Source organism: Chelonia mydas, chromosome 1, assembly GCF_015237465.2.
Source record: "Chelonia mydas isolate rCheMyd1 chromosome 1, rCheMyd1.pri.v2, whole genome shotgun sequence".
NCBI lineage: Eukaryota > Metazoa > Chordata > Testudines > Cheloniidae > Chelonia > Chelonia mydas.
In genome coordinates this window covers 181832465-181847158 of record NC_057849.1, presented here as the reverse complement: position 1 = coordinate 181847158, position 14694 = coordinate 181832465, and the positions used below count along the sequence as shown (strand labels likewise).

At 44.1% G+C, this 14694-nt stretch overlaps 1 protein-coding gene across 6 annotated transcripts in view; it reads left to right on the top strand.

The window, feature by feature from the left end:
• BCL9 (BCL9 transcription coactivator) overlaps positions 1 to 14694 on the top strand; it is a 74869-nt gene that overhangs the window by 48902 nt on the left and 11273 nt on the right. For 4 of the 6 annotated variants that reach the window (XM_037906293.2, XM_043538418.1, XM_007060820.4 and 1 more), the window contains exons 2-3: positions 8629 to 8711; positions 11596 to 11894. In XM_037906293.2, coding sequence (XP_037762221.1) covers positions 11842 to 11894 — 53 coding nt within the window. In that variant the 5' untranslated portion in view covers positions 8629 to 8711; positions 11596 to 11841. The remainder of the gene's footprint in view (positions 1 to 8628; positions 8712 to 11595; positions 11895 to 14694) is intronic. The other 2 variants (XM_037906315.2, XM_037906325.2) reach the window with 1 other exon arrangement.

Sequence of the window (14694 nt, the reverse complement as noted above, 5' to 3'; positions counted from 1 at the left end):
AGTGGGGAAGGAGAGCTAATGGACAACATCAAGAAGGGTGAGGTGTTTTATGTCTATTTTGCTTCAGTCTTGATTAAAATGTTAATGGTGACTTGATGCTTAATACAATTATTAATAACAAGGGGGAAGGAACACAAGCTAGAAGAGAAACAACAGGTTAAAGAATGTTTAGATAATTTAGATGAATTCAAGTCAGCAGAGTCTGACAAAATTAGTCCTAGGGTCCTTAAGGAACTAGCTGAAGCAGTCTTGGAACCATTAGCAATTTTATTTTCAAGAACTCATGGAGGACAGGTGAGGTCCTGGAGGATTGGAGAAGAGCAAACATAGTGGGGAGTTATAAACCAGTCAGCCTAACTTTGATACCTGGAAAGATAGTGGAACAAATGGTTAAACAATCAATTTGTAAGCACCTAGAGGGTAACAGGGTGATAGTAATAGCCAGCATAGATTAGTCAAGAACAAATCATGCCATGCCAAACCAGTTTCCTTCTTTGACAGAGTTACTGGCATAGTAGATATGGTAGGGCGTTCATGGGTCTTTCCCCATCTGTCAGAGCAGGAGACCACGCCCCTTACTATGATCCCTCCTGGAGCGAGTCAGTCTGTGGGGGAATTAGCTAGGAGTCACTTGGTTCTAGCCTGCAGCTGGCCGAGCAGCAGGGAGTCTATAAACCCAGGGTCCTCAATCAGGGTGGGACAGCCAGCAGTTACTGGTCCTGGCTGGTAATCTGCCCTGGGCCCTCAATCAGGGCAGGCAATCCACAGTTAACTATTCTGGTTGGGTCTACACAGAACAACACAGCAGTTGGGGGGGGTGGGGGGGAATCAGCTCTTGGCGGGAGCTACAGTCAAACCTGTCTGATGCCCTAACTCTGGCAGGCGACAGACCAATACAGGCCTCCTGGCCTAACTGAGTAGACTGCCACCATTCAGGGATGGGGTGGCCAGGGCAGGGGGATGCAGGCCCTCCCGCTCCACTGCATCCCAGCCCAGAGCCCTATGAATGGCGGAGTGGTCTGCCACTGGGTCAGTGAGGATCCTCCCACAACACACTGGCTGGCTTACAAATCGGTCCCACAGCCAAACCCTATTCAGCTTCCCTGGGCTACCTGAGTTCCAGGGTTGTTCTCCGTCTCACTCGGGTAAACAGCAAGCAGCAGCCCCATCAGTTCATTGGTGTCTGGTACCTCTGGCAGCCCTTCTGGGTCTCAGGTACGGTGGCAGCCTCCGTCAGCTCCAGGCTCCACCAGGAGGGGAGAGGCATCCTGGTCTTCTGACAGTTCTCCCCCAACTGAGCTAAAGGGCCAGTCTTTTATAGTTCCGGTTCCTGTCCCACCCCTCTGCTTCTGGCAGGGCAGCTGTGGGTGTCCTGGCTCTGCCCACCAGGAGTAGCTTGTGGGTCTCTCACTGTCTGTCAGGGCAGAAGACCATGCCCCCTTGCTACAGATATCTTAATTTTTTTAATAACGTTTTTGATGCAGTCACACATTCCATTCACATAAACAAGGTAGGGAAATTGGTCTAGATGAAATGACTATAAGGCAGGTGCCCAAATGGTTGAAAGACTGTACTCAAAGAGTAGTTATCAATGGTTCACTGTCAAACTGTGAGAGCATATCTAGTGGGATTCCACAGCAGTCTGTTCTGGGTCAGGTATCTTCATTATCTTCATTAATGATTTGGATAACGGAGTGGAAAATACGTTTATAAAATTTGCTGATGATACCAGGCTAGGAGGGGTTGCTAGCACTTCGGAGGATTGGAATTAAAAATGACTTTGATTAAATTAGAGAATTGGTCTGAAATCAACAAGATGAAATTCAATAAAGGAGAGTGCAAAGTACTTAGGAAGGAAAAATCAAATGCACAAACACAGAAGGGGAATAACTGGCTTTAGGCAGTAGTCCTGCAGAAAAGCAGTTGGGGGTTATGGTAGATCACAAATTGAATATGAGCTACAAAAAAGGCTAATATTCTGGAGTGTATTAGCAAGGAGTGTCATATGCAGGAGGTAATTATTTCTACAGTGCTCTACTTGGCACTGGTGAGGCCTCAACTGGAGTATAGTGCACAGTTTTGGACACCACAGTTTGAGATGTGGAGAAAGTCCAGAGGAGAGTGACAAAAATGATAAAAGTCTTAAAGAATCTGTCCTATGAGGAAAGGTTAAAAAAATTAGGTATGTTTAGTCTTGAGAAAAGAAGACCGAGGGGGGACATAAGTTTTTAACTATGTTAAGGGCTTGTTATAAAGATGGTGGTCATCACTTGTTTTCCATGTCTACTGAAGGGAAGACAAAAAGTAATTCCCTTAATCTGCCACAAGGGAGATTTAGGTTAAATATTAGGGGAAAACTTTCTATCAGGATTGTTAAGCGTTGGAATAGGATTCCAAGTGTGGTTGTGGAATCCCTGTCATGGGAACTTTTTAAGAACAAGTTAGACAAACACCTGTCAGGGATGGTCTAGGTATACTTGGTCCCGTCCCAGTGAAAGGAGATGGACTAGATGACCTCTCGAGTTTCCTTCCAGCCCTAAATTTCTATGATTTAATGGCAACCAGAAATACTACTGTATTGTTGTTCACACCTTAGTTAACCAACAAAGGACATTCCTGATCACCACTGTGAGATGCACCAGCTGGGTATATGGCACCAGGGTGCTCAGGAGATCTGGTGTTAATCTGTTTGGACAAGAAAGGTTGTTATTGACAGGATGCCTGTGTCCACTGTTGTTTTAGGGGACTCAGCCTATTCTCTACTGCTCTGACTCATGAAGTTGTACCCTGATTTTAGATCATGTGGCAGAAGTTTTAATTAAACACTGCGCAGTTGCAGGATGGTGATAGGATGTGCATTGGGCTGACTAAAGGCAAGGTGGCGCTGCCTACTAACCCGTTTGGATGCCAGTGTGCCCAGTGCTATTTGTATTATTGTAGACTGCAGGACACTGCACAAAATATGTGAAGATAAGCGGGAGAGCTTTTGTTAGAAGTGGGTTCAGTATGCTGTTGCCTCTACAGGCAACTAGAAGATGCACCTCTGATCACTGGGGCTGGGTCCTGGAGAGCAGGGGAAGTAAGGAATGCCCTGCATGCTATACCAGTTTATCTATTTGCTGTTGCTTTTATGTATTTTTAAGTGAGTTTGAGACTTTATTTAAAGTTTTGGATAAAACTTCCTGCCTTTTCCTTGTTTCCCAAGCTGTCATGTTGATGTAGTGTATTAAAAATAGTTTATTAAAAACTAATCTAGGTAGCCCAGCAGCCATTATATAAAGACTGCAGAACTGAATAAAAGTTAAAAGTGCAGTGTCCGGTGAAAACCAGCAGAGAATGCCAATTAGTGCAATCTCACTGGTAACTGAAGTGCACATTGCCAACATACCTGTTTTCAGGCTAGCAGGGGCAAAGACCATGAACAAGCACATTATTGTGTGTCAATAGAAGGGAGAACATTTTTGTTCTCTTTAGCATGCTGCATCTCAGCAAGGCTGCAGGTTGACACGAGGTGTGTCTTTATTTCATCTCTTCATCTTTGCATTTTCAAAGCCGAAGGAAGGACAATAGTTAATCAGTGATATCCACAGCTCTTCCTGCCAGAGTTTCTATCTAATTATTTATGTCTGAAAGTGCCTGGCCATCCATCACCATTAAAGGTTTATAAGTATGCTTGCATTGTCCTGAGATTGGTGAAGGAGAAAAAGCAGGTTTGCCTGGAAGGTTTTACTTCTGGGCTCAGCTGCAATAATATGGGTGGCTAATTCATAGGTGCTAGAGAGGGGTCACATCTAGTCAGTGTCCTCCTCCCCCCCCGCCTTCCCCGGATTATAGATTCATAGATATTAAGGTCAGAAGGGACCATTATGATCATCTAGTCTGACCTCCTGCACAATGCAGGCCATAGAATCTCACCCACCCGCTCCTGCGATAAACCTCTCACCTATGTCTGAGCTATCGAAGTCCTCAGATCATGGTTTAAAGACTTCAAGGAGCAGAGAATCCTCCAGCAAGTGACCCGTGCCCCATGCTACAGAGGAAGGCGAAAAACCTCCAGGGCCTCTTCCAATCTGCCCTGGAGGAAAATGTTTTGCATTTAGAACTGATTTTATTAAACAAAGCAAGTATTATCTGTAGTTAGTGAATTGAATTGATTGTTTCTAGTCACCATGTTGTTAAAGATAGTCATGGAACTGAACTAGCTGCATTCCCTATACTACATTTTTCTAGCCTCTTGGCAGGTAGAGGCTTGAATGTCTCAAGCAGTAGAGCTCTGACCATTTCCTGTGAGGGGTTCTCCCACATCCCAGGCTGTGTCAGTGTTCCTATGACATAGTTGGCATCACCGAGACTTGGTGGGATAATACGCATGACTGGAATATTGGTATAGAAGGGTACAGCTTGCTCAGGAAGGATAGGCGGGGAAAAAAGGGAGGAGGTGTTACCTTGTATATTAAAAGTGTATATGCTTGGACTGAGGTTGAGATGGAAATAGGAGACAGACTTATTGAAAGTGTCTGGGTAAGAATAAAAGGGGTAAAAAACAAGGGTGATGTCATGGTAGGGGTCTATTACAGGCCACCTAACCAGGAAGAAAAGGTGGATGAGGCCTTTGTTAGTTGTTTAAAAAAAAAACAAAAACATCCAAATCACAGGACTTGGTGGTGCTGGGGGATTTCAACTACCCAGACATCCGTTGGGAAAATAACACAGCAGGGCACAGATTATCCAACATGTTCTTGAAATGTATTGGAGACCATTTTTTATTTCAGAAGGTGGAGAAAGCTACTGGGGGGAGGCTGTTCTAGATTTGATTTTGAGAAACCGGGAGGAACTGGTTGAGAATTTGAAGGTGGAAGGCAGCTTGGGTGAAAGTGATCATGAAATGGTAGAAGTCATGATTCTTAGGAATGGTAGGAAGGAGAACAGCAAAATAAAGACCATGAACTTCAAGAAGGCAGATTTTAGCAAATTTAGGGAATTGGTAGGTAGGATCCCATGGGAAGCAAGTCTAAGGAAAAACAGTTGAAGTCAATTAGCAGTTTTTCAGAGAGACATTATTAAGGGCACAAGAACGAACAATCCCACTGCATAGGAAAGATAGGAAGTATGGCAAGAGACCACCCTGGCTTACCCAGGAGATCTTCAATGATCTAAAAAACAAAAAAGAGTCCTACAAAACTTGGAAACTAGGTCAAATTACAAAGACTAAATATAAACAAATAACACAAGTATGTAGGGACAACATCAGAAATGCCAAGGCACAAAACAAGATCAAACTAGCCAGAGACATAAAGGATAAAAAGAAAATGTTCTACAAATACATTAGGAGCAAGACCAAGGCCAGGGTAGGCCCGTTACTCCATGTTGGGAGGGAAAAACAATAAAAGAAAATGTGAAAGTGGCAGAGGTTCTTAATGACTTCTTTGTTTTGGTTTTCACCAAGAAGGTTTGTGGTGATTGGACATCTACCAGAGTGAATACCAGTGAAAATGAGGTAGGACCAGAAGCCAATCTAGGAAAAGAACAAGTTAAAAATTACTCAGACAAATTAGATATCTTCAAGTCACCAGGGCCTGATGAAATGCATCCTAGAATATGCAAGGAGCTGACTGAGGAGATATCTGAGCCATTAGCAATTATCTTTGAAAAGTCATGGAAGACGGGAGAGATTCCAGAAGACTGGAAAAGGGCAAATATAGTGGCCATCTATAAAAAGGGAAATAAGGACAACCTGGGGAATTACAGACCAGTCAGCTTAACTTCTCTACCTGGAAAGATAATGGAACAACTAATTAAGCAATCAGTTTGCAAACATCTAGAAGATAAGGTGATAAGTAACAGTCAGCATGGGTTTATCAAAAACAAATCGGGTCAAACCAACATGATAGCTTTCTTTGACAGGGTAACAAGCCCTGTGAGTTGGGGGTGGGGGGGATTGGAGAAGCAGTAGACATGGTATATCTTGATTTTTAGTAAAGCTTTTGATACTGTCTTGCATGACCTGCTCATAAACAACCTAGGGAAATGCAACCTAGATGGGGCTACTATAAAGTGGGTGCAAAACTGTTCCCAAAACTGTTCCCAGAGAGTAGTTATCAATGGTTCACAGTCATGCTAGAAGGGCATAATGAGTGGGGTTCCACAGGGATCAGTTCTGTTCAATATCTTCATCAATGGTTTAGATAATGGCATAGAAAGTACACTTATAAAGTTTGCGGACGATACCAAGCTGGGAGGGGTTGCAAGTGCTTTGAAGGATAGGATTAAAATTCAGAATGATCTGGAGAAATGGTCTGAAGTAAATAGAATGAAATTCAATAAGGACAAATGCAAAGTACTCACATACAAAATGGGAAATGACTGCCTAGGAAGGAGTACTGCAGAAAGGGATCTGGGGGTCATAGTGGATCACAAGCTAAATATGACTCAACAATGTAACACTATTGCAAAAAAAGCAAACACCGTTATGGGATGTATTAGCAGGAGTGTTGTAAGCAAGACACAAGAAGTAATTCTTCCACTGTACCTTGAGTCTATTAGGTTTCAACTGGAGTATTGAGTCCAGTTCTGGGTTCCACATTTCAGGAAAGATGTGGACAAATTGGAGAAAGTCCAAAGAGCAAAAAAATGATTAAAAGTCTAAAAAACATGGCCTATGAGGGAAGATTGAAAAAATTGGGTTTGTTTAATCTGGAAAAGAGAAGACTGAGAGGGGGACCTAACGGTTTTCAAGTACATAAAAGGTGGTTACAAGGAAGAGGGAGAAGAAATTGTTCTCCTTAACCTCTGAGGATAGGACATTGCAGCAAGGGAGGTTTAGGTTGGACATTAGGAAAAACTTCCTGTCAGGGTGGTTAAGCACTGGAATAAATTGCCTAGGGAGGTTGTGGAATCTCCGTCATTGGAGATTTTTAAGAGCAGGTTAGACAAACACCTGTCAGGAATGAATGCTCTAGATAATACTTAGTCGTGCCATGAGTGTAGGGGACTGGACTAGATGACTTCTCAAGGTCCCTTCTAGTTCTGATTCCTGTCTCTTTACTCATGTGAAAAGGTAAATTTGGGCTGTACGGATAGCTGCTTAGAGCTAGGTTAGGTAGAGAGGTGTCGCTGTATTGGCACTGGCTTGGCCTGGGCGGGATTATAACTGTTGGTGTTGAAGGGATGTTGGTGTTGCTATGGCTAGGTTTTTGCTGGATTAAATGGTTTACGGTGGCAGTTGTCTTGTCAGATGCTGTTTATATGTGTGATTTATAGGGACAGTCTATCATGTTGATGGTCTCATTGTTTGAGTGGGTGGAGGATGCAACTCTATTATTTAGGACTGGCTGACTAGAATGGTGGCTTCATTGGTCTAGATATTGCTACACTGTTTAGGTCAAATTGGAACAGATGATACTTGGAGACAGAGGGAAGGGGCTATAGAAGTACAAATTTTTACCGCTCTTAATGAATTTAACCTCAAGTCACAACCCATGTTCCCTGTTTCACAGATGGGCTAACTGAGTTACTTAGGGTCGGACGGGAAGTCCATGGTAGAGCTGGGAATAGAAACCAAGTCTCTTGATTCCCAATTGTGCTTTAACTGCAATGCCGTCCTTCCTGTGTAAATAGTAAAAGGCACATTGTGTCTTCATACTGAACTTAGTAGAGTCGTGTATCTTGGTCAGAATGGATAGAGTGGGTAGAAGAAATAAGTCTGTAACAGGAGTTCTCTGTTTTTCTGCCGTGACACAGAATTTACCATAGAATCCAATGACTTGCTGTAGAATTGTGCTCTGGAATCCTAAGTTTTCATTTTATAAAGTAAAACTTGCTAGATGATGTGGTTGAAGATGGTTCCTTATGTGAACTGAACATTAACTGATGTGATATATTCCTCAGTAGGGAGAGTGGAACTGATCAGTTCAACAATGACCTCTTTGGCTATATGAGGAATAACTGGCAGCATCTGATGCTCAAAGATACCACCAAAACTGCAGCATGCCATGCTTTCAAATGGATAAGCCTCCACATGTAGAGTGGTGTCTTACAGTGGAATGGTGGCTGGTGGAACATTAGATGAAGCTGCCTTACTGTCTCCTACTCTGACGCTGGCCTGATACTTCTCCTGACTGATCAAAGAGTGCACCCAGCTTTACCAGACTATTGCATTTTCAGTCACATGTGGGCGGGCAGGCAGGCTGTCTGGCCTTGATGGCAGGTATAATTGTGAAGAGCAGGGGTTGGCACAGGTAGCTGGACTCGTGGAGTGAGGGGAAGGCAAACCCTTGAGCATTTAGGTGGATAAGGAAGTTGGGAGGATGCTTGTGTGGGCACTGTGCCAGTTCTTGGGAGTACAGATGGGCTCACGGGAATCAATCTAGCTGAACTGGGGGTGTGCCAAAGCAGGTCTAAGCTGTCCCTTGCTGCATTTGTTTATAGCAAACATACTTGAACCAGTTAAACCTTACTGTGGCTCTCTCCCTGTAAAGGTTTTCTTAGCATTAACAAATCTTGCTAAGGTGAGCTGAGGCTTTCTTGTCAGCTGTTCAGAGAAAGCTTTGGTCTTCTTTCTGTGGCCTGGGAAGGGTCCAAGGGCTTGGGTATGCTGTGATGGAGCTCTTCCCTTTTCTTCTTTTTCAGATAATCTTTCCTTGTGTGAGAAAGAGTCCTGAACTAATCACCTCTACGATGAGCACTGCAGTGTCGTGACACCAGAGGTCTTGGTGAGTTGCCTACAGAGAAGATGCTGAGTCCTATAAGATTTATAGAAACGTTGACCCCTCTGCATGGGTCTTTCAGACACTTTGCTGAAACATTTTAAAACGTGGTTTGATTACCCACAATGGTGCCAGTCTCTGACACTAGAACAAGAATTGTTCTGCAGGTAGATGAATGGTTCTGGAAGGAAGAGCGACTCCAGCTATGTGGACTGGAGTCCATTTTCCCTGAAACTTAAATGAGAGCAAGGGAAGAGCGTATCCAAGTTTAGCACAAGTGAAGGGGAATTTTAGCTTATTGGACACCGAACTCCCACAAATAAAAATTGTGATGCTTTCCATTTTGAGTCTCACAGTATTGTACAGTTCCACTGCACAGAAGGGGAAAGCAAAGGGGGAAAAATACGAGTTGACAGTCATTTTGTCATCAACAAGTAAAATGCAATACTTAAAAAAATCGAAAATTCTGTTAATATTTACCCCCTCCATTCAAATCTCTCCTTATAATTCACTCCTGCAAAGCTTGTCAGTGCTAATCCATTGAAAGATAGTGTGTGTCTTGTGTATTATATATAAAGACCACGTTAGAGGAACAATATCCAGGTTGCCAAATAAAGCAGTCGAAGTTAGGAAATGTTGCATTTATGGTTGCCCGTTCAATCTTAATTCTGCTGCCTTTTGTGTCTGTCATGTGCACTGAATGATACAGGGGTCCTCTGGAAAAAATAGTGTGTGCTCATATAATGTATCGTAATGCAAACACACACGGGTAGAATTAAGGCATTATTCATGAGTGAAAAACATTATAATGGAAACAACTACATAAATAACAAGAAATCCACAACACAGACTTCAATATCCTGCTTTTTGCAGCAAATTGTGCTCACTGTTATGCCATTACTCTTCCCTCCCCTGCCATGATGTGTGGGCTTTTGGTCTAACTTCAGTTTTAAGAGAGGGATCATGAGTAAAATTTTCAAATGTGCCCCAATCCCACTGACTTTCAGTATGACAGGCTCCTAAGTCTTTTTTGAAAATGGAACTGAGACACTTCTGAAAATTTGAAGTCCTTTTTTCAAGAGGGACTTAGGACCCTAAGACACAGTGAGAGTCAGTGGGATTTAGACACTTCTGAAAATTAACTCTTCATGTATGCCTGTAAACCACCATGCACACCAATGGCATGATAGAAATAACAGTAACACTACATTGCTCTCTAACCAATGAGATACTCTGCTTTTTGGCTCTAGAGATGCATATGGTCCCTGTGGAGTCTATGGGCCTGATCAGAACTCCTCTTGCTCTGCCCAATATTATCAGGCAGAACAAATGAAGCTCTTAATGCAGGAATGTTTCCTGCATTTGTGGACTTTAGCAGGGCAGTGAAGACAGGAATATTGAGCAAACTTACTGGGGTCACCAGGATCCCTCTTTGTGTCTCCAGGCAGCAGGAGAAGCTATGGAAGGGAGAATATCTGGAGTTGTCGAGATCCACAAAATCATTACATTGTGATGTCCTGACACTGTGGATTGATGTTGCATCAAAATGTACTGGTGTAATATCATGAGACAAGTGTGACGACGTGCCAAGATCACTTTGAGGAGCTGGAGGGCCACAAAGCTCCATACCAATGTCTTACTAGCCAGTCTTTCCTGGCAGCAATGTGATCATATGGTGGCAGATATTTCTTAATCATCCAGTAGCAACGCATCAGTGAACCAATTTGTGTCCTCTTAATACCCTTAAAACACTAGTTCCTTCATAATAGGCAAGACCCTGCCAGCCTGATTAAATCTTACTTTGTTTCTATTGATTCATACAAGAAACTGCTTCTTCAGTGCTGAGAAGGAATAGTGGGAATATTTATATTTGAATAACTTTTAACTAGCAATATTTAATACATTAACAATAAATCTTGTTTATATTCTGAATTATGTGGATTTACATTCGAGTAGGTGAGATGAACAGAAGATCTGTTAAAATATAAACAAGACAGAAAATTGGGCTAAAGAATTTTGGAACAAAGGACATAAGAAACGTAAAAGTCCAATATTTTCCTCCTCCAACAACGTAGAAGAAACAGTGTTATGCTGTTCTGTATGGCCAGCATTGTGCATGTTGCCTCTCTTCAGAAACGAGCTGAAAAGTGCTCAGTTAAATTAAAAAATGTTTTTAAATAGCTTGTATGATGTTGCTGAGAAAATTTGGATGGGCAGTTCTCTAATGATCTATCAACCTTTCAGTTAGAAACAGTAATTGACCACAAGTTCTCCTTTGTGTGCTATGCTTCATGGCATAAGCTGGTTGCTTACAGGTGGTCAGGAAGGCATTTTCTGTTCTCTCTCTCTCTCTCTCTCCCTCCCTCCTGTGCACCTTCCACCACACAGCATTGCGCAAATGGCTAATTGTTAGGGGTCGGGGAGCAGGCGGGAGTGTTTACCTTCCTCTGAGAAATCTGGTAATGGCCATTCATAGTGGGAATTCTGGATTATCGGGACTAGCAGTCTGATCTGTCTAGTTCTATGTTCCTAGTGATTTTGGTGTGGTGTATGCTTAAATAAGTCATATGAATTCTTCCATGACTTGGATCAAAGGGTCTGGGTAAGAAGAGCTTACCTACCTCTTTCTTCCCTGCTCTTTTGAATCCAGCATAACTCGTTTTGGGCGAAGGAAGGACTGGCTTTACCGCTTGTGAGTTCTTAATACCTGCCCAGAGCTTCCTTTTAGCTGTACATTCCAACTCTCTTCCAGCCAGCTGAAAATGCCAGTCCCTCACCCTCTTAGTGAAGGGGAAAGGATTGCCATCCATGGGTCTGTCTCAGTTAATTCCAGGGTTTGGAATGTACTTTACCTGTTTCCTGTTCTTTCTTTGGGGGCGGTTTGGCACAGTGTGCCCTGGAGATGCGAGACTTCCCCTCAGCAGCAGGAGGCACACATTCAGAGAATGCTGGAGCTGCAGGAGGGAAGGGCCCAGTGCAACGACAGAGAGAGACAAAGAGAAAAAAGACAAGCAGACGGACAGCGGTGAGAGAAGCGTGCGGCAGAAAGTGCTTCAAAGCTGCCAGCAGCAGCAGGCCCCCTAGAGGAACTTGACAAGAGCCCAACTGTGTGTGTGTGAGCTCAGGATTTCTGTCAATGCATTCCAGTAACCCCAAAGTGAGGAACTCCCCATCAGGAAACACACAGAGGTGAGAAACTTCAGTGAACTGTTCTGGGTATGGAGGGGGAGGTGTCCCTGCTCTACTGCAGTGTTATCCAAGGCCTGGGTCAAGCACAGGTGCTCTTTGTGCTTGCACTCCCACACAAAGTTCTCCCTGTGCGGCTGGCAGGAGCAGCATGGAACTGATTACCATTGCACGAGCCTTGTCCATGTCATTCATCTGCCTGTGCCAGACTTCATAGAATATCAGGGTTGGAAGAGACCTCAGGAGGTCATCTAGTCCAGTCCCCGGAGGTCATCTAGTCCAATCCCCTGCTCAAAGCAGGACCAACACCAACTAAATCATCCCAGCCAGGACTTTATCAAGCCGGGCCTTAAAAGCCTCTAAGGAAGGAGATTCCACCACCTCCCTAAGTAACCCATTCCAGTGCTTCACCACCCTCCTAGTGAAATAGTGTTTCCTAATATCCAACCTAGACCTCCCCCACTGCAACTTGAGACCATTGGTTCTTGTTCTGTCATCTGCCACCACTGAGAACAGCCAAGCTCCATCCTCTTTGGAACCCCCCTTCAGGTAGTTGAAGGCTGCTATCAAATCCCCCGTCACTCTTCTCTTCTGCAGACTAAATAACCCCAATTCACTCAGCCTCTCCTCATAAGTCATGTGCCCCAGCCCCCTAATCATTTTTGTTGCCTAGACACTCTCCAGTTTGTCCACACCTCTTCTCTAGTGGGGGGACCAAAACTGGATTCAGTACTCCAGATGTGGCCTCACCAGTGCCAAATAGAGGGGAATAATCACTTCCCTGGATCTGCTGACAATGTTCCTACTAATACAGCCCAATATGCCACTGGCCTTCTTGGCAACAAGGGCATACTGCTGATTTATATCCAGCTTCTCATCCACAGTAATCCCCAGGTCCTTTTCTGCAGAATTGCTGCTTAGCCAGTCTGTCCCCAGCCTGTAGCAGTGCATGGGATTCCTCCGTTCTCAGTGTGGGACTCTGCACTTGTCCTTGTTGAACCTCATCAGATTTCTTTTGGCCCAATCCTCCAATTTGTCTCGGTCCCTCTGTATCCTATCCCTACCCTCCAGCATATCTACCTCTCCCCCAGTTTAGTGTAATCTGTGAACTTGTTGAGGGTGCAGTTCATCCCATCATCCAGATCATTAATAAAGATGTTGAACAAAACCGGCCCAGAACCAACCCCTAGGTCACTCCACTTGATACTGGCTGCCAACTAGACATTGAGCCCGACAATCTAACCAGCTTTCTATCTACCTTATAGTCCATTCATCCAATCCATACTACTTTAACTTGCTGGCAAGAATACTGTGGGAGACTGTATCAAAAGCTTTACCAAAGTCAAGATATATCATGTCCACCGCTTTCCCCATATCCACAGAGCCAGTTATCTCTTCATAGAAGGGAATCAGATTGGTCAGGCATGACTTGCCCTTGGTGAATCCATGCTGACTGTTCCTGATCACCTTCCTCTCCTTCAAGTGCTTCAAAATGGATTCCTTAAGGACCTGCTCCATTATTTTGCCAGGGACTGAAGTGAGGCTGACCAGTCTGTAGTTCCCCGGGTTCTCTTTCTTCCCATTTTTAAAATATGGATACTATATTTGCCTTTTTCCAATCGTCCAGGACCTCCCCCAATCGCCACGAATTTTCAGAGATAATGGCCAATGGCTCTGCAATCACATCAGCCAACTCCCTCAGCACCCTTGGATGCATTAGATCTGGACCCATGGACTTGTGCATGTCCAGATTTTCTAAATAGTCCTTAACCTGTTCTTTCACCACTGAGGATTGTTCACCTCCTCCCCATACTGTGTTGCCCAATGCAGCAGTGTGGGAATTGACGTTGTCTGTGAAGACCGAGGCAAAAAAAACACCAAGTACTTCAGCTTTTTCCACATCATCTGTCACTATGTTGCCTCCCCCATTCAGTAAGGGTCCCACACTTTCCCTGACCACCTTCTTGTTGCTAACATACGTGGAGAAACCCTTCTTGTTACCCTTCACATCCCTTGCTAGCTGCAACTCCAGTTGTGCCCTGGCCTTCCTGATTACACCCCTGCATACTCTAGCAATATTTTTATACTCTTCCCTAGTAATCTGTCCAAATTTCCACTTCTTGTAAGCTTCCTTTTTTAGTTTAAGCTCACTGACGATTTCACTGTTCAGCCAGGCTGGTTGCTGCCATATTTGCTATTCTTTCTGCACGTCGGTATGGTTTGTTCCTGCTCTCTCAATAAAGCTTCTTTAAAATACAGCCAGCTCTCCTGGACTCCTTGCCCCCTCATATTAGCCTCCCAGGGGATCCTGCCCATCAGCTCCCTAAGGGAGTCTAAGTCTGCTTTTCTGACGTCCAGGGTCCGTATTTTGCTAATCTCCTTTCTTCCTTTTGTCAGGATCCTGAACTCAGCCGTCTCATGGTCACTGCTACCTGGGTTGCCACCCATTTCTACTTCCCCTACCAATTCTTCCCTGTTTGTTTGTAAGCAGCAGGTCAAGAGGAGCACAGCCCCTAGTTGGTTCCTTCAGGACTTGTACCCCAGGAAGTTGTCCCCCAACATGCTCCAAAAACTTCCTGGATTGTCTGTGCATTACTATATTGCTCTCCCAGCAGATATCAGGGTGATTGAAGTCCCCCATTAGAACAATCATTCTCCATTGACTTGGAAGAGGAGAAGTTTGGAGGAAAAGCAATGCACTGGATGTATCATGTGCTTGACAGCACACCTAGGTTTGATCCTGCACCCTTGGGGTCAGCAAGAGCTGATAGTAACTTGGAGGGAGTGCTTCTGAGTCAGCTGT